This window comes from Protopterus annectens, chromosome 1.part0, assembly GCF_019279795.1.
Source record: "Protopterus annectens isolate FY-2018-M chromosome 1.part0, PAN1.0, whole genome shotgun sequence".
Classification (NCBI taxonomy): domain Eukaryota; kingdom Metazoa; phylum Chordata; order Ceratodontiformes; family Protopteridae; genus Protopterus; species Protopterus annectens.
The window spans coordinates 1811676954-1811701237 of record NC_056725.1 but is presented as its reverse complement, the minus strand read 5'-3'; the positions used below and the strand labels follow the sequence as shown (position 1 = coordinate 1811701237).

The window sequence follows — 24284 nt, the reverse complement described above, 5'->3', positions numbered from 1 at the left end:
CAGTGGATTGCTAACAGCATAGTATGGCCAACTATCCATTGACCAGTGGTGTCAAAAGTCACTCAGAGAGAGAAGTTGCTGATTAAAGTGAACATTTTACCAATGTGTGCATTCAGGAGATTTCTGCAGTGAGCATCAGCCAGTCATCATACACCTTCATCAAACAGTACTGTTTGCATCTATTCCAGTCATCAAATTGTCTCTGGCACACCTACATTGCAGAATTTGGCCATCTGAGACTCATCTTTGCAACTTCTTTGGCCCTTGCCATCACAGGAATAATCTTCATACTATTTAGGATTCTTCTTAGCTTCCAATTAGTGCAGACGTCCCTACAAAGTACAGTATAGCAGACATAGGAGTACTCTACCATATCAGTTGTTCTTCAGCAGAAGCTTCTGTAGTGATTACTTATTAGCGTCCTTCCATCCCTTTGTTGGTGGATAGCCCTTCCACCCACTTTTGGGGTTGTTTTCTTCTATACTTATTACAAACTTGTACTTTTATATTTTTGTTTAATGTTCTTCCCTTTCAGATACAGTTCACTAATGCTGGGGTGGGGGGCAGAAATGAAGAAAGTGGTGTCAGGGGCTCCCTACTAACCTGGCACAATTACATTATGCTGTACCGTGAGGAGCAACAACATAACTGAATGATTATGTATGTATAAGGATTCAAATCCAACATGTCACTCACTGTGAAGACCATAGTGACCACTCACATATCTATTGCTTCCTCAGCATCGTGTCAGTGGTCTCCCTGTCTTTCAACTATACAGATTTTCTCAGAATTTCCAGATTTTTGCCTCATATTTTTGGTCTGTTCTTCATAAAATTAGTGGTTTTCTGGCAAATCACTAATGACTTAAGTCGCTAAATAATGATATGCATTTGATTTTCAGATTTCATAACCTTCAGAAAATGCATGCTAACATAAATCCTGTTATTCTATAATTTTATTAAAGCTGTCCCTATGTCTGGGGCTTTTTCCACCCAATATGATAGGATTTGACCAGATTTGTTGCACTAACAGGTTAAGAGGTATGACAGTCCCTCTTTGTTCTTCAGTACAAGCTATACACTGTCACTGATTCCATTTCAGTTAGTGACCCCAAGATATGAGCTAGCATACCCAGTAGCAGGAAACAGACTGCATCTCTTACTTCACATTTTGTAACTCTAAGAATTTACCTACTAAACAACTCCATGTGCAAATGACTGTTTCCTTGAGATCACCGTCCCGTCCTGGTGGTCCAGCTGCCAGTTATTTTTGTGTGACCAATGCTGAAAAGTTTAAACTAAACTTTTAAGCAGTTTTTTTCCTTTTTTGTAAATATGCATTATTAATTATCTCACACTTTGCTTTTTTATTATTATACAAATGAATAACAAAACACCACACAACATCACATTGTTATGCATTCCTTTATTTGAGTAGCAGCAGTATTGGGTTAGATGACCTAAAACACTTGAAGATGAACTAGGCGATCTGGTTAAGTTACATTCACATAAAATAAACTGTAAAATCAAAGCTGTCCACAGTACAGCACATTCAGTACTTTCTGGTACTGGTTGTTAGCTTTCACTATATGAGGAAATCAGGTAATACAGGGTACGGTTTTCCCTAAAAACCATCATGAAATATAGCTTATGCTTTCAAACAAACCAGAAAATAATCCCCTCCTTTACTCTACCTGCTCATCTTCTTAACAACACACACACATACAAAATATCCTACATACTTTAAATTTTAGATGAGAAACTAGCAATCTATACTTTCTGTTTAAGTGGTGGTGACAAAACTATGTTGCTGATGACACTTATTAAACAACAACAATTTAATTTGGGTCTTTTTCAAAGAAGATGCTTCTTTTTACAAATATAATGTCACTGGTGCTTTTTTTTTTATAAACCATCAATAAGCTGTTTCATTATAAACAAGACAAGTAGTTAAAAATAATATGTTAAACATGGATTTCTAACATTTTACAACGTTGGCTTATATTTTGTTATAGTTTAGATAAAAATTGCTATTTAAGCCATTTTCTGATGGAATTATAACTAAAATGATTAGCACTGTCTGCTTCATCTCCTTCAATTCATTTTTGTTACATGTCAGAAAGAAGCCCCTATCGCTAGTTTATGCTTCTGCCTTCATTAATACAAAAGTGAATGCTGGCTGAAGTTAGTGAGGAGACATTAACTAACCAAACCAGACTGAATGAAGACTGTTTGGCAAAAAATAATTAAGATGTTCTTTTGCAGTTTATGACCAACATCAAACCTACAGGTGATACTTGGAAGTAGGCGCTTCTTTTTTAAGATATAATACCTAGAACAATGTGGTTTTACATGTAATTTTTACAAACCTCCAGACAAACAGATTATTACATTTCATTGACTCTATAGGCAGTGGCAGCAGATTGCCATTGACTGAATATTACATACTCTTCATCAGTATATTACTGCTTATGGAATTCTCTAGTTGTAATAGTAACAGTAGTACTAATGAATGATTCATCAGGTTATTTCCAAATACTGTTTGGAGATACCCAGAAAAAAATAATCTCAGCAGTCCAAAGATGTTGAAAAGTGGTGACATGTTATGATATGGCAACCACTACTGCAGTGATGTCATATTTTTCCATTATTACTTTTCACTGCCTGTTTGAAAAAGTAATAACCACATTGGTTCAGTAAAATATCATTAATATGTGAAGATACACAGGACAGTAACATATTTCAAAGATAAACTGTTTACTGCTCCTGATTTGGTCATAATCAGCTGCCTTCCCCTGTGGGTCATTTTCAGGACCTGACAGACTCTTCTGCTTTGTGTCGGTTATCATGACCTGTTTGGTCCCTTGATCGTCAGGCAGCCAGAGATGAACGTCACTGTCAGGATTCAGCAACATTCGACTCAAGCTGCTCCTGCCTTTCTCACCGACAAGAAGATGGAGGCTGTTCCATGCAGTGTCAGGTAGCTGTGTGGGCTAATGTTTCTTTGCCTAACAGCCGACGTCAGTATCAGCATCAGCTAGATGACTCTAATGTTGATGCCCCGAGCCACTTTCAGCTAAACAGGTGGCTGCATCTAGAGGACCCTTTTTTTCAGGGCTTAATATCTAGGGCATGACTCTCTACAGGTTGTGGGGGAATGACTAATTCACGATTTGTTTTAGACCGATCATGGACACTAGCACCTGGTGCCAGCTGATCAAATGTCTGATCCACTTTGTGCTTTTGGCCATGGGCATGCTGATCATCTGCAATCCTATCTGTTGCATGCTGCTGATGCTGCTCATGTCCATGGTCTCCATGGTCTTCATGAGGATGATGATGATGGTGGTGGTGGTGTTGGGGTACTGGCTCAGTTTCTGTCTTTGGATATGTTTCACCACATACTCCTGAAATATTTGTTGGCTGAAAGAAAAGGAAATCAATGCTTAAAATATATTTCAGATATATTCTTAGTCATTGCTTATATCTTCAAAATTATGTTTAACAGATTTAACAACAGTTATGACACTAACTCAGTTAATTTTCAGCAGCAGCAGAACACAAATGCTTTCATGCAGGCAGAAGGGCTTATTTTAATCACTTTAACAAAAAAAGTGGCATGCATTGCAAGAGCTCTGTGGGGCATATCATATTGAGATGTTTGGTATATCACAAATACTTTTGCTCACTAAATCAAAGGGCACATTAATAGAGACAGCTGTTGTTTATAGCAGAGCAATCCTGTGTTAGTTTAGACGGTCTCTGCTATGCACATGCCGCCATATACCTGATCAAACAATGTATTTGTACTTGTAGGGATTTTCTGCCGATTAATTTTTATACTTGTGAAAGAAGGCATGCAAATAAATAAATATAATTTGTACTTACTGTGTGTGAACAATTTCCACAGGGTGTTTTACAATATGCGACCCTAACTGCTTTCTCTACATGTGGGTAATGCAGCAATGAATATGGTAGACCAATGTGATAGATCAGACGACCACATCTAAAAGAGATAATAAGGCACAGTTTTCTACAAATACTTCACTAAGTATGTTCTAAAATAAATGTTTGCTTTAAATATAATCACAGATTTACTTTAGTATAACTGTCAAAAAATGATTAGAATAAATATCTGCTGAAGTATTTAAATTTTTTATCAGTCTGTTTATAAGACCACTGCAAAACAGACCCATCCATCCAATTTTGTAAACCACTTTTCCCGGTGAGGATTTCAGTGGTAGCAAACTGACCAAAGCAGGACAAAATTCGCTAATCCCCTGGGGAGCTGTCACTGCATGTTCAAGACAGATTAAACGTATAATGTCTGCAGTCTGCCCTGGGTCTGCCTTGGGGCCTCCTTCCAGCGACTGAGAGTCATACCCTCCAGGGAGAATGCTCAGGGGTCTCCTCACTAGGTTTCCAAACCTGCCTCAACTGAATCTCCATTCCTGAGGGGCAATGGCTGTACTTCAGGAGTCTATGCTTGTTAGGCTACTCACTCCATCATGGAAAGTGAGTTCAGTAACCATACAAAGGAACTATACTTTTCCCTCCTGTATCCATGATCTCATACACATTTGGTCAAAACATGAAGCTCATGAACAAAGGTGAGTATGAGACATATACTAACTGATAAACTGAGAGTAATCATCCTGGGACTCATCTCCCACTTCATCACCACAGTCTGGTACACTGCCTGCAATACTGCCAACACTGTACCCATCCACTGGTATATCTCCTGATCCCAGCCACCCTCACTTATGAATAAGACCCCAAGATACCTATACCTCTTTACTTCACGTAAACACCAAGCCCTCATATGCAAAGAGTGAGCCACTCTTTTCTGGGAAAGAACCATGACTTCAGATTTAGACGTGCTGATTCCCAAATGGGTTCCCAACTAATATGTTTAATCAAATCTGTGTCCTACAGAATAGAATAACAAAAGAAAGATGCAGGTAATAAAAACAAAATCATCTGACATAGCAAATAGCGTATTTCAGTTTTATTGAATTGTTCACATTCCACCATCTACTACCCTCTTCTTACCCTTGCTCACACCCTTCCAATTTCATAGGTCCACCACTGAATTCCAGACTGTACTTGGTCCCCATAAGGATTGCCTTGATTTGCCTCACAGTAGGTGGTAGGGACTTCTGCCATCAGGGATTGTGATTTTCAGAACCCATTTTGTCTAATCCTTCCAGGGGCAGCCTTAGCTGAAACGGCACCCTAGGCGAAGTACTGCTCTGGCGCCACTTAAGCCCCACCCACACTGAACTCAAGGAATACCCCTATTTGAGCCATGTCCACAGATGGGTCACTCCCACAAAACCCACTCCAGTTCTTTCAATGTTTAAATGCATGAAAAAAACAGTCATATTGTAACAGACACTTTGTAGTGTAGTTGACTGCAATTGAAGGCTGAATCCTCCTTAACAAACCTGCTTGATCTGTTGCTAGTGTAGCGTTCACACAGCCAAATGACAGGTGCTAAAGCCATGGTTTAAAGCTCAGTGCCACAAAATGTATAATAGTACCCTTTGGGAAGTCACTCACCCTAGGACATGACCTCACTGATGGCATACCCCTAACGGGAGAACAAGTCGGGATTTGGGTATGCATGTAGATGGTAACCTGGTTTTGACCAACATGTGTCCAAGATAGTAAGGAAATTATTCCATGTTGCTCAACCTATAAGCAAGGGCATGCCATCTAGGTCCAAGGAAGTTATTATTTCACTGTATTCGGAACTCATCAGGCTCATAATTGAGTACAATGACCTCTTTAATTTGTACCTGATTAGGCACCGGTAACAAATGAAATGTCTATAAAGGTTTTTCACAGAAAGAATAGAGGGTGGAAACCACATGTCCTATGCAGATCGCCTTACAGCCCTATCTCTATATTCTGTTTCCTACAGACTGTTGAAAAGCAATCTATGCCTGGCATACAAGGTGTCCTTGAATCCTACTATGATGGACCATTTGCATATCAAGAAAATGAATAAGATTCAAATGACTTGATCTAGGGATTTAAACTTCTCTGCGGACTTAAACAGGACACGTTGGAGGGACAGGTGTGTGTTTCACAGAATTTCTCTTCTCTGGAACAGGCTTCTTATCTATGTGAAGCAGAGTTTTTCCCTAACCCTATTCAAAAGAAACCTGGACCAGTAGATGGGAAATTAGAAATACACCCTGGGTCTTGCACCTCTGTTTTTTGTCCTAGCTTACATATACACCTTAAAATAGCCTTTAAGGCATATAAACTTCTGGGATACAATTTGCATGCTTGGCTAGGCTTATAAAGGACACACTGGTCATTATCTTAGTATACACCTATTAACTTATAACAAGTGTCTCATAGAACTTGGAATATATATGTCCTAGACCAAACATCAGTCTGATGGTATTTTAAATCGGCATTGCTCTGTCTCACCAGTTCATCTATCAGGAAAGGATACTCCACTGATTGTTTTCTAGGCCCCATATGTCATACACTTGTTATAAACACTGTCATGATTATTAGCTCAAATATTCTAGACTAAGATCACTGAACATCATCTAAAGGTAAATAAGTCATTGCCAAAAATAGAAATAAACATTAACTGTAAAATGGGCAATGTGCTGTTGTTTAGTAACTATAAAAGGGTTAAACTAGTACCTTTAGACTCAGCTGCTTATTGACAATAGGAAGCAATTGAGATTGTGTAATGGGGTAAATATCTATGGAGATGGTTAGACAGCCATCCTTTCCTTTGCTGACCATGTAGAGAAAGCTCAGAACTATGTCTCATAATTGCTGAGAATTTGCTCCAGAATATAATACCTGCTAATCAGACTAAGTAAAATCTCTCTTGAGAAATTAATACCCATCCCCCTACTAGATGTGGGTATGGCAGTGGTCGTCTCAAACTTTAAATGGGTAAGACTATGCAATTTCTATTATCACAGTCATCTCCACTACAAATACTTTGGAACTTCATGACTATTTGTAGTGTCATGCAGCAGTTTCCAGGAAGGGATCACTGCTGTGTTACTCTTTCTAGACCAGCTGCACCTTAAATGTAATCTGCTTTGCAGAAACAGTTTCAGCGAGGTACCTAGTGCATGCATATTTGAGATATTATGTACATTTCCACTTCCTTGTTATTCTCATAGCTAGTGACCTGGACTATAGCTGAAAGTGGCTATTAGACTAGTTCTGTTACTCAGAACAAATCAACCTACATTAATCATTTGTTGTACTACACCTGAGTAGGGGATTTTGCCAAAATGCTTGGCCAGGTCAAGGTAATGTGGCTGTTTTCACCTTCATCCATTGCTTTGGTAACAAGAGTAAAGCTTAAACTTTGCCGATGATTGAGCCTTTCACACTTTTCTCTGGGCTGGTTTCGAACATTTTTAGGGCCATGCACATGTGAATACATTCTTTGATTCACCTTCATGATTATATTAAATTATATTCCTTGTACAATACAGCACCAGTTGTTAGATTGTGTTTTAAATTTGTAGTTTTGAACAGTCTTCTAGTAAGCAATGAAACAAAATGTATGAACCAATGACACTACCCATTTCAGAAAATTTCAACCATAAAAGGCCACTCAAACTTCTGGCATTACAACTCACCAGTATCAGTAAACATGCAAACTCTCTGCAGAAGTAAGTAATCTAAATAATTCCACATCAAATGGATCTATCACTAATGAAGAGGTCGTTGCTAGGAAACCACTCTATATTTCATCGTTTCATCTACAAATAAAGTGGCTGTTGCCCTTGAAGAATAAATGGTCTATGTTAAATTAAAGAATGATAAGCTAGTCATTTTTGCAATAGGGAATGGATGGCAACATGATAAATGGTTCATAGTTACTAGGTAATTGCTCCAAAGGAGGACATTCACAGGACTGCAGCATCCACTCCCTTTAAAGTGCAACACAGTGCAGTATCAGTGATCCAGCGGCATAATGTGGGAGATTTCAACCATAAAAGGCCACTCAAACTTCTGGCATTACAACTCACCAGTATCAGTAAACATGCAAACTCTCTGCAGAAGTAAGTAATCTAAATAATTCCACATCAAATGGATCTATCACTAATGAAGAGGTCGTTGCTAGGAAACCACTCTATATTTCATCGTTTCATCTACAAATAAAGTGGCTGTTGCCCTTGAAGAATAAATGGTCTATGTTAAATTAAAGAATGATAAGCTAGTCATTTTTGCAATAGGGAATGGATGGCAACATGATAAATGGTTCATAGTTACTAGGTAATTGCTCCAAAGGAGGACATTCACAGGACTGCAGCATCCACTCCCTTTAAAGTGCAACACAGTGCAGTATCAGTGATCCAGCGGCATAATGTGGGAGTAGAACCCACAGCCTTCTGCCTCAAAAGTAAGGCTACTACCTGTTGTGGTACTAACAATGCAAACAGACGCGGAATAAGCATCACTAAACTACTCTTCTCCTGAAGCTCTCAGCAAACTTTATTTAGCATTTGTTTACCAGGAAAGTTCAACTTGCAACAAAGCCAATTTTCAGCAAAGGCCCATGGAGAAATGCTCCAGACACATGTCATTGTAACAGGGGAGGAAGGAAACCAGAGCAGCCACAGAAACCCACACAAACACAGGGAGGACATACAGACTACACACAGAAGATACCACAGCCAAGAATCAAACCAGAGAACCTCTTGCTGTGTGGCAATAACACTACCAATGCACCATCCACTTGACACAACTAGATCTCTCAATTTTACAGCAGAATATATCTGGAGCAAGCCAAAAATTGGGGTGGGAGGAGGCCCAAAACCAGGGGCACATTTTAAATATTGCTTGTATAATCTTAGAACATTGCTAAAATTATGTCGTGTAACCATGTGTTTCCAAAAAAGATAGGAAGACAAACTTAAAGGGCTATCATGATTTAGTGAATTCCATCCTCACTGATTTGCCAGAAAACCACACAATTTAAGAGGAACAGACAAAGTATAAGCCAAGTATAATATTCTGTGAATATGTAGACAGTTGAGAGCTATGGACTGAACTTCCTGAATATGACAAGTGCTGATGTGGGTAGAGAATGCAGGCTCCTGTACGCAAGGTATAGGGTTTGAGCCTGGGTTAGGTCTAACTGCCTGTTATACGTAACTGGGACATTTTACAGATACACACAGACACACACACACACACACACACACACACACACACACACACACACACACACACACACACACACACACACACACACACACACACACACACACACACACACACACACACACACACAGAAATCTCTCCTTAATGGTGAATGACCAGCAGAAGCATTGCACATAAAATCCCTCCTTAATGTTGAGAAAGCAGAAGCATTACACAAAATCTCCTTAATGGAGAGGAAGCATTGCACATTGCAAACATTACCATTTACCTTAGAACTGCAGTAGTAAAATATCAATGAGACAGCCCATTACAAAAAGGCTAAATAACCTAAGGGTCTTTTAGCTTTCCTGATTATAATATTTTCCATTCTTATTAATACACCCTGCATATCCCTCCTTCACTTTACAGCATAAGTATTTTACACTACTTTGTAACTATTCTTTCTCCTGAAAACAATAATTGTGCTGTCATTCATTTTGTCATGTTGTATTGTACTGTATATTTCTGTATTGTCTATATTTTATCTTTTACTGTTAAAATGTGGAATTTTGTAGAGATTTTCTCCTTGTGCCTATCTGAAGAGAGGTCTAACATGGCTCAGTTGGATTCTCCCTGTTATCCAACACAAATAAATAAGTAATACATCATGCAAAATATCCCGTCTTCAGCTTCACTTCTTCAGCGTTAACAGAACAACAGACCACTACCCACAAATCATTCTCATATGCTGAAACTAAACTGGAAGCTCCTCAACTACTAATAAATGCTAAAAAGAAAAAGTTATTTTTATTTAGTCTAAAATTTTACTAACATGGCAAAAGCAGCCTCACTGTTACATCATCAAACAAAGCCCAGATAGAATTATAGCTTCACTGCTGCACCATTAAACAATGCCCAAATAGAACCAATTCCCTGTTAAAAATTACCTGGTGTTATTACTGACAAGAACTTGAAATTTGACTTTCATAGAACTTGAAATTTGACCTTTATATCCAACAACCTGTTCAAAAAGCCTTCTTAAAACCTTAGTCTGCTACACAGTTAAGTCGTATCTAACATAACGAGGATATAAAGCTACAAAATGTGAGTATCCACTCATGAGCCTTTTCTGCACTTCCCACATTTTATTAATTTATTTATTGATATTTGAGCACCAGGAAAGTCTGACTATGTAGGGGCTCATTTTCAACGGATTTTCATTTGTAGCAATAAAACGAAATCTGGTTCCACTACCAACTGAACAAGACCACGTGCACGTGTTTCTATATACAGCCGGGAAAGCAAAAAAATGGCAAGTTGTACAGCCTTATTCTAACTTAATAAAGACAAAGCAGAAGAAATTCACCTGCAACTTTTGTGATTTAGGCAGCTGGTTTAAAAAAAAAAAAAAAAAAGATGACTCACCATACATCACGCGGGGGGGAGGGAATGGAAGAATAACGTAGGGAGGGGGGTGTTCTATGCTGTGTGCTCGTGTCGTCAGTCATGGGGGGGAGGGCACAATGCTACTGTGTAGAAACGAGCATTGGGCGCAATGTTAAAAAGTGAAAAAAGTTTCACTTTTTAACTCTGGTTTGTTTTGCGATTTTGCGCCCCTTATGAGGCCGGCCTGTAGTTCGCCTAAGTCTAAGGCCGGCCATGAATCCTTCATAGGCTCCAGCTGCAGGATGCTCTGTAATGGTGGTTTTGTGTGAGGGATGGGGGATGGGTGATACTACTCAGTAAAGTGTGTACTTACTGCTTGCTTCTCCTTTGGAACAACGAGGCCATAATATGATGCCACTGCTCCAGCCATAGTCTGCAGGACCATCAGGACCCTCACTGTCTCTGTCTCACCCACACAATATTATATTATATTATATTATTTTGATTTTTTAACTGGGGTAGAGCACTAATCCCACTGGACCTAAAACACAACAGATACATTACATTATAAAAAGAATGAATGACAAAATGTAATACACACATATGTAACATACAAAGTGAATATCATAGTTGGCTTGAGTGTATAAAGGTGATAAATAAATGGCATTGTATACAGAGTGACTACAAAAACACAATGTATACATACGTTATATATTGAGTAGCATCAGAATTGGTATGCTGAAAGAATCACAGTCAAAAATAAGAGTCAGAGCAAGATAAGTAGACAGAAAGAGGGAATGAAGTTAAGTTATATGATCAGAGAGATAACAGTTACAATTTTCCTACAGTCTTGAAAATGTGCTTTTATTGTGAATGGAAAATTGGGTAAGAGAAATGATCCTTAAGAAAAGAAAGGAGAGATTCCCATTGTTTGGAACCGAGGACTGAGAAAGCATGGTCTGTGCAGTGAAGCTTAGTTTGAGGGTTTTGGAGGAGAAACATGAGTGGTCACACCTCTCAATCTCCTAGAGCAAGAAATCTGGACAAAGTCATATATAAAAGTGTGACAAAGGCCCAAAATAGGGACAATTTTTAAATACTGCTCTTACAAACTAAGAAAGTTGATAGAATAACAGGCTTTCAATTAGCATGAACTTTCTGAAGGGTATGACATCTGAAACTCAAATGTCTGTAATTTTCTAACTCCAATCTTTAATGATTTGCCTCTAGTTTGCCAGAAAACAACAAGTTTATGAAAAACGGACCAAAAATATAAGGCAAAAATCTGGACATTCTGAAAAAATCTGTACAGTTGTGAGAGGAGTGGTTAAGATGTCTAAAGTTGTATATTGGAGTATCTCTGAATAGTCTGAAAGCTAGTCAGGGGAAGATGTCATTCTTGGTAAGTTTAAATAGCTGAGCAGTATGTAGAAAGTCAACATGTTATTTCATATGTAGCCAGTTAGCTTTTTAAATGGTTTTGCAGTGGTGTTCATTTCTTGGAGAAACAGTGATGAATCTGAGTGCAGCACTGTCTATTTACAGCAGTAGGAAATTCTTTCCAAGACTGCCATGCCTATTATATTACATTATATTATATTATATTATATTATATTATATTATATTATATTATAACATGATTTACAAAGTGTTGTTTGATTCCAACAAATTATATTACTTTTTATCCACCTTATGTTAGGAGGGATGGTTTAAAAATGCAAAAAGGATGTGCTTCAATTGAGCATCAAATGATAAAATAGTCTTTATTCAGTATCCAGCTCTACAGACCTAAACCTATCCTGACACGTATACCGGCTGGCATGACAGGTACCCAGTTTAATCAAATTATCCCTCATTTTTAGAAAATGTTTTTCTGACATAAGCTGAATGCTTTCCTGTCAACCTTTACAATCATTCTGGATAATTAGATGGTTGATCACAAATTTTTAACTAGGATGTGTAGGGCAAAGCTACTGAATGGAAAACACTAATTATTTCCCTCCAGTATTGGATGACATGGCTGAGCATCTCAATGGTCTCCATGGCTGTAAGCTTATCTAGAGCCTACTTGCCTGTTAACCTCATGTACTAATATTACCACAGTTCCAGAACAAACAGTGCTGCCCCATTACCAATATGTCATTCTTGAACTTGTGACTGATTACTACTAACAGCAGCATCTGTAATCAAGGACTGTGCTTCTCTCCTTACTGGTTCACTTTTAGCTGCAAGCATGGAGTTAGTCTCCAACCCAGTACATGCATCACATTACACGGACTCATCATGTACTGGGCTGCTTTTACCTGCATGCCCAAATTCAGAACATGTAAAAACAACATTTTATATTCTGTAAGTTGTTTTTTTTATCTGGTTGTTCTTTAAGGGTTGCATAGTGTTGTCTAGGGTTCTGAAAAGGCAAATGACATACATATATATATATATATATATATATATATATATATATATATATATATATATATATGCATATGTGCTAAACATATACGCACACAGAAGTCATGACATCCCTCCAGTCTTGCTTACAATGCAAGATGTCCACAGGGGTGCAGTATATCACTCTGCTGTAAGTGTCACCGTGTACAGATATTTCTTCTTGGTTTCTAAAACAATACAGGAGGATTTTACATACTGATCATAGATAAACATAGGCTATCAGTCTGGAGACTATTATGTGTCTAGGCATTAGCCAGAGATCAGAAATAACCCTGTACCTTGTATCTGTCAGCAGTGCTGGTCTTTGTTGCTGAAGTTGGGGGAGGCCACATATCTTACTGACGACAGCTGGTTAATAACACCAAATTTAGAGACTATTCATCTCTAGGACACAGTCGTCTCTGTCTTTACTTCCTCTTTCTTCCAAAAGTTATGGTTACTGTGAGCCTACAAAAGTCCTACACATTTCCTACTCTGATATGTTTCTTTTCCTTGGCATATAGGAAATGCATTTCCTTTGTGGGTTAACACTTGATTATAGGAAAACAGTGAAGAGCACAATTCTAAAGTGACAAAAGTCCTAGCTTTCTAAGATTTTTATGTTTTTATGTTCATGACAGTGAATTTAGCAATGGTTGGAAGGATAGAGAAGATTATATATATATATATATATATATATATATATATATATATATATATATATATATACTGTATATATGTGTACATATAAAATTATTAATATCAAAACATGGCAGGTGGCTTTGCTAGAAGAAACTGCTGGAGTTACTGTTAAATAACTGGGTCTTGAAGAAAATTAGTGTTGAATTTCCACTGCACTGAGTTTGGTTGTCTTAGCAGTTCCTGGTTGAGCTAGATGCTTACAACAGAGACGAGGAAGTGACTGCCTGACTGACACGTGGTGACTCCCATGATAAGGCCATCCTTTTTAGAGGCTCCAACAGTGATACTGTTTGGGCTGAGCATGTCACCAAATAGTGTCTGCAATGATACAGCTATAGTCTACACATTTGGTTAGGAATGTGATGGCATTAAATCATTGCTACTTCATGCCAGAGATCAGTATGTTGTATAACTCCAGCAATGACATAATCAAGGAAAATTAAAAGCTGTTGTACAAAAGTTCCTTGAAATTCTCATAAGCATTAAACAGAACACATGTGCTACTGACAGCAGCATGCTGACAGCTGCTGAACTTCAGATGGGAGGACAGTACTCGTAGGTGTTCTTTGTCACTGGGAAGCACCCTAAAAAGTGTGTTTTTAATGACAATGCTTAATGTATGACTGTATCTTTCTTCAACAAACTTACCTTACCAGTAGAAGGAGAAACTTCAGCTCTATTCTCTCATTGGCTCAATCATTCATCACCAAGAGTGCTAGTCTGATGACTACGAATCTGAGATTTCAGATCAGCCCAGTTGGAAAAATAACACCTTATTGGACAAAACACCACCTCATGGGAAGTAGAAAATATTAGCACGGGATTACAGCACTCAAATTTCTTTAAGGCCAGTAGTTTGTAAACTTTGGAGTCAGAACAGCAGCTTCAGACAGAACCTCAGAGGAAAATCAAAAACATCAAAAACAAATGGTGGCAGGACAGGACCAGGGGAAACCAGCTCTATTTTAGCAAATTGACACTCAGAGTGAGTTTCCAGACTACAAGGATCATTTATGGGCCATACTCCCATGGTACCGCTCACCTTCTAGTGTCAAGTCTCAGTCCTTCTAAGTGGAAACTAAATCACTCAAGCTGGAATGAACAAACTATTTGACCCTCCTGAAGTATAAGTCATTTGAGGTAAACACCACTGTTAAATATATCCCTACCACTGAAGAAGAAAGAAACACCATCAGTCACATCAAGAAAAACAAACCCATAGGACTAAAGGGTATAAAGAATGCAGTTTTGAAGACTTGGACAGGGAACTAGTACTGAAATTTCACTAAATCGTTAACCAAACCTGGAGTAATGAGGAGAACGATGATCATTTAATGAATGCTAGCATTCTTAAAACAATAATGAAGGGGCAAGTCAGTGTATCAGACTGATCAAGACAATGCATTATATTCTACAACGGAGAACAAATGTGTCTATATATTTCTGCAGCAGATTCTTCGCATCTGTAATGATATTCTTCTGCGTTCTTAGTGTCACTTCATACCATCTTTCAGACCAGCTAACATTATCTTTATTATCAAGCAAATCAGAAAAAGGTGGTGGAAACTATATCAGGAATGATACAATAAAGGCTCATTATTACTCAAGAATATTTATGCTGATTGGACAAACCAATCAACATGCTCACTGTAAGTTCAACATTAATCATGGAAAGAAGTTCTGTAGCCAGTAGATGTGCTGAAAATAAGTACAGCTACTGGACCAATGCAAGTACCAATTGTATGCATTTACTGAACATCACAACTGTTTGTTTTGTAACACACTCTTCTGTTTAAGTGCCCACAGGTATACACTAGGTTAATGACCACAAGGACCTTTTTACACCCAGCCATGCATCCCAAATGTACCCAACAAGTTTAGTGTCCTAGGGGTTATTTTCAGGGGCATGTGTAAGCTAGGGCATATATCCTCAAACATTTACAGTTTTCCTCTAAACATTAGAGGCATAGTTGACAGACCAGGGGTAAATTTCTGATTTTCCATACATTGGTCCAGGTGTCTACTTGTATCAAGATCATATTACTACAGATGGGACTCAAATCCACAATCCCTAGCTTAGGAGTCCACTGCCTTATTAATTAAGCCACTGGAGCTAACATGTTCTAACATATTTAGACAGCAACAGCTCGTAAACAGAAGAAGCATACATTAGAAGAGCTAACTCATGAGTCAGGATGCAAGGACAGTACAGTGATTATACTCAACCCTGACTGCCTCTGGGGGAAATAAAGAAAGAGAAGCAACAGCAGAACCTGCTATGTACTGTGCAAGCATCAACTTGTACATGCTGAGTGTATGTGCAGTACATCTTTACATGTCCCTCGCAACAGGAGAGCCTCAAAGGAACATTAAAGTGCATTTATACAATGACATTATTTAGAAAAAGTAAGACAGTTTTCTTAAATAATGTAATTGTACAATAGCAATAATCCACTCCTTGTGTTTGTGTAATGCTGGCGTTATCCATGGCTGGCTTGGTTTGATCAAACCACATCAGCTGTGGGTAAATCCAGGACCATCCACACCCACTCACGCACTACTGCTAAACTTCCACTGCTTTCAGATCAGTGAAGGCCTTTTGACTCCTTTACTCAGTAGTGTTTGCAGAATTTACTAGATTCAATTGCCCTAAAAGCCATTCAGATCATGAAGTTTCTTCATGGTTAGATGTTTGCTAGCATTCTTTGTTGTTCTTCAATCAAACATATGTCATTTCAACACCTAAACTGGGGTCCAGCAAGGGAGTGCTGTTACTTCATCTTTTTTTCTGCTTTTACTAACATTCATTCCAGTAATCACCAATGGGTGTCTCTCACTGGAACTGACAATGAGTACAGAAAGGATAGAAACACAGAGTCTTTATCTTGGGACAGCTCAACTGAAGGAGCATAATGAAAATAAATTTAATGAGTATATGAGATTTGCAAAACCCAAGTCTTTTCCTTTTCACAAATGCAAGGCCCTTAGGAGAGTGACATTAAGTATCCTTTTTGGTCCATATTCTATTCCTGGTACTTACCCACTGAGTAAACTGAATAAAAATTGCCTGGTTTACCTATGTTTAGCTGAACCACAGAACTATGAGTTACACTTGGATGTTTTTATATTATGAATCACAACTTGAAAATCCTGAAAGAGAGAGAAAAAGTTTTTGCAAGGCGGGAAGCCCTCTGCACTCCTTACTTATACAAGTCAATGCAGACTCAACAAATCACGATTAGACGTTTTTCAATAACACTCAATGCAGCCTGAAGATATAGTTTTTGCAACAAGATTTTGAGAGGTCCTGTAGTTGAACATATAGAGAAACCCCAGAGTTTCATAACTAAGAAGATCTCAGGATTAATGACCCTGAACTACCAAGAGAGGCTAGAAGTACTGCCATTTTACTCAGTGTCATAGACTCTTGAGGGGCGATGTGTGCCTCTCCTATTGTGCAATTACAGACCTTGTCATCCTTGACCTCCTACATCTATGCAAGTCTAATAGTTTAGCAGACATCAGAATCAGAGACCCAAACCTTCACCAGCAGATAAACAGTATGTGATGGAGAGAGACTATCTAACTGGTGCCTCCCCATCTGTGGAATAAGCGGCCCCTGCAGATTAAGCAGTGTGGTACAGTATCAACTTTCAAAGAGAATGTGGATAACTGGATTGTTAAGCTCAAATTTATCCTGGGACAACTAGCCTATCCCTCCTTGAAGAAAGGCTTTACAGGCTGAGAGCATATATTGGTAAGCACTTGACAATCATGAGATTAAATTGCCTTGAATCTCCTATGAATCCTATGAAAACAGCCTGTCACTGATAGACTTCCAATAGACCTCTCTTATGTGATTAACATGGATGCTACGGGAGCAACAAAGCGCTAGTGTCATATCATGGGTAATCCATTGTAAAAGTAATGAAATGGGTTCTAGTCAGTGGCACATCTGTAACTGGGTATATTGCTGTTACAATTTTCTACAAGATGTCCCTTAACCATCTGCTGTTACAGAACATTCTTAAAACAATAGTTCATGGGAATGGACTACTGCAAACCATAAAACTATATGGAGTGATGAAGTGTTTCCAGGATGTCTAGTAATGTAGCCAAGACAGTACAAGGATATGTAGGTAAATACAGCACAAATTCAAGAAATTAAAATGTAGAAGGAAGGAGGAAGTATTTTGAAGAGGATCAGGAGTTAGTAGAAAACTGATACAAAACCCATATGTTTATACCTTACCTGTCATATATCAGAAAGTCATCCTTTTCTCCTTTTAGAAGCTTCCAAATGTCAGGCTTGTGCTCATGTTGTTGAAACACAGTGATGTTCTCAGATACTTTGTTCTTTAGATGTTCATAGAGTTTCTGAGATTCCTGCTCCTTACTATTCACAACAAAGTATGTTACATTCTCCAGTCCTTCACTCTCTAACTTTTGACGCAGCTTGTCCAGTCTGAAAAGACAACAGAAGTGTTTTCATTTAGCAAAGAACCATTGCTGTATATTATAAACTTATAAAATGTTAAACTGTAGATGATCACTTTAAGGGGACATAGCTGTACCCAATAGTAAAATTGCTGCTAGGTTTGATTTCCAGAAATTGTGATGCCCTCCTCTAATAAAACAAGAAAAAAGTCATTCACTTTATCATCGCAGAGACAATTCCAATTAGTAACCTATGGAAACAGGGCTTAGTCTTTCACGGTGCACTGCGGATTTGCTGATGCAGCTTCCAGTAGAGATGAGTTTGAAGAGCCCTGCACCAGCCTCAGCTGCCAATCTTACTGTGTTGCCTTAAACACTACCAACACTGGCAACTTTATATGAACCACGGAAAGAGGCAAATCTGGATATACCGTGGCTGCTCCCCATACCTACTTTACTTTCTCACTCTGAGGTCAGTGCACCTTGGAAAATAGTGATCAGTAACATATGGTGAAAAATATATATCTTTCTCTTTCTCTCAAGATGCTGCAGTCTGTGAGAACATAAAACACAATAGCATTCAAGCACCAACACATTGCTCTTAAATTGATTGAGCAGAAAGACACTAGCAACAATTCTGTCATATTATAAAGCTCAAGCAACCTTTATTTGAGCTACTTTATATCAAGCCACAGCATATAAGTCTAACAAGTACGGCTATAGCACTGTCCCCATTGGGCAGACAAAAAAAAAAAACCTCACCCCACAGCTATCTCACCTACTTTTTATTCATCCTGGTAAGGCCACTATCTACAACTGATTCTTATCAGGGGTGACCAAGAGCAGTGTTTCATCAAGTGACTTAGATGCCAAATAGGAGTGGTCTGAGCACAGAGCCCTGAGGTGACTGGACTCTTAATGGATATATCACCAGTCCTGATTTACTGGGTCCTGTCTGTCAGCTAGTTGGCAATCCAGAGAGTTATAAAGGGGTTTATGACCAGTTTGGTGAGTCTATCAACTAAACCCAAGTCCCTAGGCTGTATGTACTGTTTTTCCCACATCTATTGCCTTAGTGACCTTTTCAAATAAGTCAGACAGGTTTAGTAAACATGATCTTCCCTTGATAAAGCACACTCCAGAACTGGGGCTAGACTTTCTCTCCAGGCCCCAAATAAGACTCCACCTTTCTCTTTGCAGAAACCAGTGCTCTGCATCCCTGTTCCAAGTAGCTGACACACACACTTTCTGAGATTTGATTTTCACACACACACACACACACACACACACACACACACACACACACACACACACACACACACACACACACACACATCTGGGAAAGGCTGGCACAGATTTACCAGTTATGCCACTTCCACCAAGACTATAAGGAAGATTCACTGCCACCAGCCAGCTACTTTAAGGCTCTTACCAGGGTATCCAATTACTCTTAGTAAAAGTAATACTTAGACAAATGGTAGTATTAACCAAGTAGCAAGACTTTCATGAGCATGAATCCACAGTGCCACCAAATAAATGCAATTACTCTCAAAGGTTAAAATATTTTCTAAAAGACCAACCATAAGGAAAGGTTTAGATACAGTTAATAATAAATAATAAAACAGAAAACATGAAAATACTGAATATCTATTTACAATAAACACCAGAGTTTCAATTAAAAACAACACAGATAGAAAGGTTCAGACAGCTACAGAAAAACAATACTTAACTGTGCTGGCTATATAATGACATCACATCTGTTCACCTGATTATGTGGTTCCCACACTACCCCCCTGACTAGAAGCTGCACCAGGATCTAGCAAAGACATGTCATAATACACACCTAGAGCTTTGGTAAGGCATCTGGAGACTGTAAAACAATTCCAATACTTTCATCCTTCTGCAGAGACTAACCAGCCATTCTCTGGCACCCCAGGGTAGCAATTAGTTCACTATGAAGGAGAATAAGAGCAGGATACCAACCCAGACATTGTGCATCTGTCTGTATAGAGGCCTGTGAGATACAATCTTTATAGCCTAAACTAAGTAATTTAATTATAAGCTAATTTTCTTAAGGTAAGCTGGACTGGGCTTAACCCCTTCCCTTTCAGCATCCTCTGTTAACATATATACATTTCAGCAGCTACAATATATTCCCATAGAAATGTATATTTTTTCTGTCCAGCAGAACCCACTGTTAATGCATTTTTAACACAAGCATCTGTAAATATCAGTTTGATATACAAATGCCATAAAATTGTTTATAAAACTCCAGCTACCTATGCTGGCATATGCTACACATACACTGCCCTACCCTCTCTGGCATGGCTGGCACTACCTCACATCATCACAGAGGGTTTTGAGGAAAATGAGAACCCCCAAGTCCCTAAACTCTAGATCTGTCTCTTGATATTTATACATTAGTACAAGCACCTTACACATGGAGACATGCGTGAATGGACGTACCTTCGTTGAAGGCTGTGCGTCACGCCTGGCAAGCCGGTACGTAAAAATCAACTGCCAATCATAAGTGGACTGGAGTTCCGCTGTGGCAACCCCTAACCGGGAAAAGCCGAAAGACACAAAGTACAAGCACCTTACACAGAATACACATATATGTATGAATTCTGAATTCCTTCTTCTTAACAAGTTTCAGAATTTAACTTCTAGTCTTATCCCCCATATGTCATAGCTTTATTTATTCTACAAAATTTAAAATTGTTATCATTAACTTGCTGGCATCTGGCACACACCCTCTTGTATTTCTGAAGGGAACATAAGGTGTATGCGTTTCTTTTGCAGACATTATCGTACAGTGGTTAAGGTGATAAGTCAGAAATTAGTTTCTCCCTTTAATCTTGTAGACAAGTTTGATCCCCACAACTTCCCTTTCCACACTGCACAACTCTAAACAAGTGAATTAACCAGATCCATGCTGCATTAGAATTCAGGAAATTGCAAGACGCTTACCAATGTAAATAAATAACACTCACTCATCTTGGGTTCTGTCTTTGTGCCACAAGGCTGACCCTGCAGTTTATCCTTTGTTTCACTCTGACTCAGTCTGACTATGACACATATGCATGTTTACTAATTTTATAATGTTGGTTGCATTTGTGTTCTGCATTTATTACATCAAGTTTTAAAGTTGGAATTCAATGTACTGTGATTTTGTGAAGATCCTTTCAGAATAAAGTCTGACATATGTTACTGATTTACATTTTTATGGTAGAACTGTTCTTGAATCTGGATGAGAAATTAGCAATAATGTTTGGACTAACAAAACACTTTCTTATTCCTGAACTGACTCCCTCTGCTATAAATCGCAACACCAGGTTTAGCTGTGAATGTTGCCTGCTTGCACCAACTGGAGTAGCTCACAAAGTTTGCTAAAATATGCTAAAATATGCAAATTTACCTTTTTGTAATGAACAACTGAAATTCTACAGGACCCTCTTATCAAAATGTTTGTTCCATATTTTAATTGCATCACACTCATTAAATGTGTACTGTTGTAACTCCAACCAAATGGTTTGAAATATAAGCTTACCAGTACTGCATTGTTTGTAGTTCCTGGTTTAAATTACCCAAATGGGTAAACCAGCTGTCAAGAAACAAATACTACAAACGATGATGACAGCAGGATGCATGGCACTCATAAAAACATCCAACGAAATAAATATTTAAATGTAATAACGCTTTAATAGAACACTTGTAAATTGGTAAGCACTTTCACCAAACAAACATTGGCTTCATCAGACCATAATAATAATAATAAAAAACATAGAAACACACATCATTAAATAATCAAAAAACAATTAAAACAGTTCAAACTCACCAATAACATTCCCCACAACCATCCCATCTCATATACTGAGTGCATAAGTCCTTATGACATCATCACATCTTAAAGTAGACGAGTCCAGATGTTTACAATGCTGTATAATAAACTTTACTATAAAACAACAGTTAATAAAACCTAAGTCAAACTCCACTAAACCAGCTGGCAAGTATATCATACTTTGGTAAGCCCCTCTTATCAAGTATCAGTCTAATAGAGACCGTGCTATTCAAGCCAGATCCGTTATCAGCTCTCAACTTAAGGATCCATCTAAGTTCCACCTCACCAGTCCTGTTTTCAACATTGCCCAATCTGGCTCCTACATTCAAAACCTCAATAGCCCTAAATCTAAAATAATGGACCCGATCACCACCTATCACATATCTGGCAAGGGCATTCATAGTATTACCAGTTCGTATACTGTATAAGTGTTCCCTCATACGCTCTTTGAGCATGCGATCTGTCTTCCCGACACAGAATTTTTTACAACACTCACACTGTGCTAAGTATACCAAATGTTTTGTCGCACACGTTGCCCTTACCTTAAATCTAAACTTCCTATCATTATTAGGATGTATGAACACATCATCACTCTCTATCAAACTGCAAAAATTGCAAGAGCCACATTGATATGTTCCAAATTCATCCTTGCAGCCCTTAATCTCCCCTGTCCGGGTAGCATGGCAACATCTTAAGCGACTTACAGTTTCTAAATCCAAACTTCGGAGTATATTTGATATACTTAGCACAGTGCAAATGTTGTAAAAGATTCTATGTCGGGAAGACAGATCGCATGCTTAAAGAGTGTATGAGGGAATGTTTATTATTGGTTTATTTATTCATAGACTACTTGCCAGATACCACATTTTACCCCAAGTACTGTTTTAAGGTGTGACCCAGGTGACTATATTACCCAGTAGATTTTACAGGTAACCATTTGAAATGTCGGGACTCGGTAAAGTGAGTTCCAAAGTGTATGACTGAATGGCTGAAAGATTGGACTTGTACATACTAAGTCCAAGATGCCATTTCTCTGAATATTCCCTTTTCTCCGAAGCATGGCAATCTCAGAGTTAGTACATAAGTTTGGAAGGTGTGGGGGTGGTGGGGAGGGGACTTACTCCCTCCTGCAAAAAGAAGCTTTAAGGAAAAGAGTGATTTTCAAGAGTCGCTCTTCTGTTTTCTCAGTCTTTTTTTGCCTTTTCAACACTACGCATTTCGACTGCTGACATTTGAATAGGAAGCCAGTTTTACACTGTGCTGCAGAAGTTCACAGTAAAGCACTCAGTATTAGTTTATTGGCAGAAATATTATGCCAGACATCATGAAGTGAACATGAATCAGTACAATGCAACCTGCCATAAACTGCATTACATATCACAGCAGACTCAGATACAAATAAAGACAGAAGGAGCAAAACATTTCACTGCATATATAGCTGGTTAGCAAACTGTAAAACAGATTGTTTCACTATTTCACAAACTGCACAGTGGTGTGGTATAATTGTACAAGATCACTTTGTTTAAATAAAATCTTAACAATGTACCTGGAAGCCTGCATCAAGCAGAGAGATCAGCTGGCCTGAAGAAGTGCCACTACGGTCACAGAACCCATGGACTCTGCCATTGGATTGTTTTCACCAATCTGCCATTCAGGTGGGGGTCTACAGCGGGTTCTGCCACCCTGGCTCCCTGCACTTCCTCCGAAGAGGAGGCAGAGAGCCAGGACAACATCCAGCCCCCTCCACATAGCTGTGTCAGGTGTTATCTGCAAAACAATCAAGGAAAAAAAATGACTGCTGAAAATCTTGTGTCATCACAAACAATGCATTTACTTAGAATGTGTAAAGAAAGCACCTACTGTCCTCTGCTACTGCTAAATGTAATTCAATACAAAACAGTTTTGGCTACAACATTCAGTCTGCATTGTCCTCATCCAAATGGATACCATAATGGATTGACCACTGTCTTTCATGGTAGACACTATTTCAATATATGCAAGAAAGTAAATAAATATTTTGCTTTTCTATATATGCAGTTTACATATACACATTGTACCACAGTTATCTCAAGTTGTTGTTGTGTCTTTCGGCTTTTCCCGGTTAGGGGTTGCAACAGTGGAACTCCGGTCCGCTAATGATTGGCAGTTGATTTTTACATGCCGAGTTACCAGCCCTGACGCACAACCTTCAATGAAGGTATGCCCATTCACGCATGTCTCCACGCAGAAGACGCTCTAGCTGAGAATCAAACCAGACAGCATCTTACTGTGAGGCGACAATGCTACCGCAGCACCACCACCGGGGATACCACAGTTATCTCACGTACTGTGTTGAAAATTAAATT

At 38.6% G+C, this 24284-nt stretch overlaps 1 protein-coding gene across 1 annotated transcript in view; it reads right to left on the bottom strand.

The window, feature by feature from the left end:
- Positions 1-1408: 1408 nt before the first annotated feature.
- LOC122800222 (selenoprotein P) overlaps positions 1409-24284 on the bottom strand; it is a 36020-nt gene continuing 13144 nt past the window's right edge. Inside the window, exons 2-5 of the mRNA XM_044069719.1 lie at positions 23486-23706; positions 17914-18126; positions 3888-4005; positions 1409-3422 (exon numbers count right to left, since the gene is read on the bottom strand). Of these exons, the coding sequence (XP_043925654.1) occupies positions 3111-3422; positions 3888-4005; positions 17914-18126; positions 23486-23688 (846 nt within the window). The 5' untranslated portion in view covers positions 23689-23706 and the 3' untranslated portion in view covers positions 1409-3110. The remainder of the gene's footprint in view (positions 3423-3887; positions 4006-17913; positions 18127-23485; positions 23707-24284) is intronic.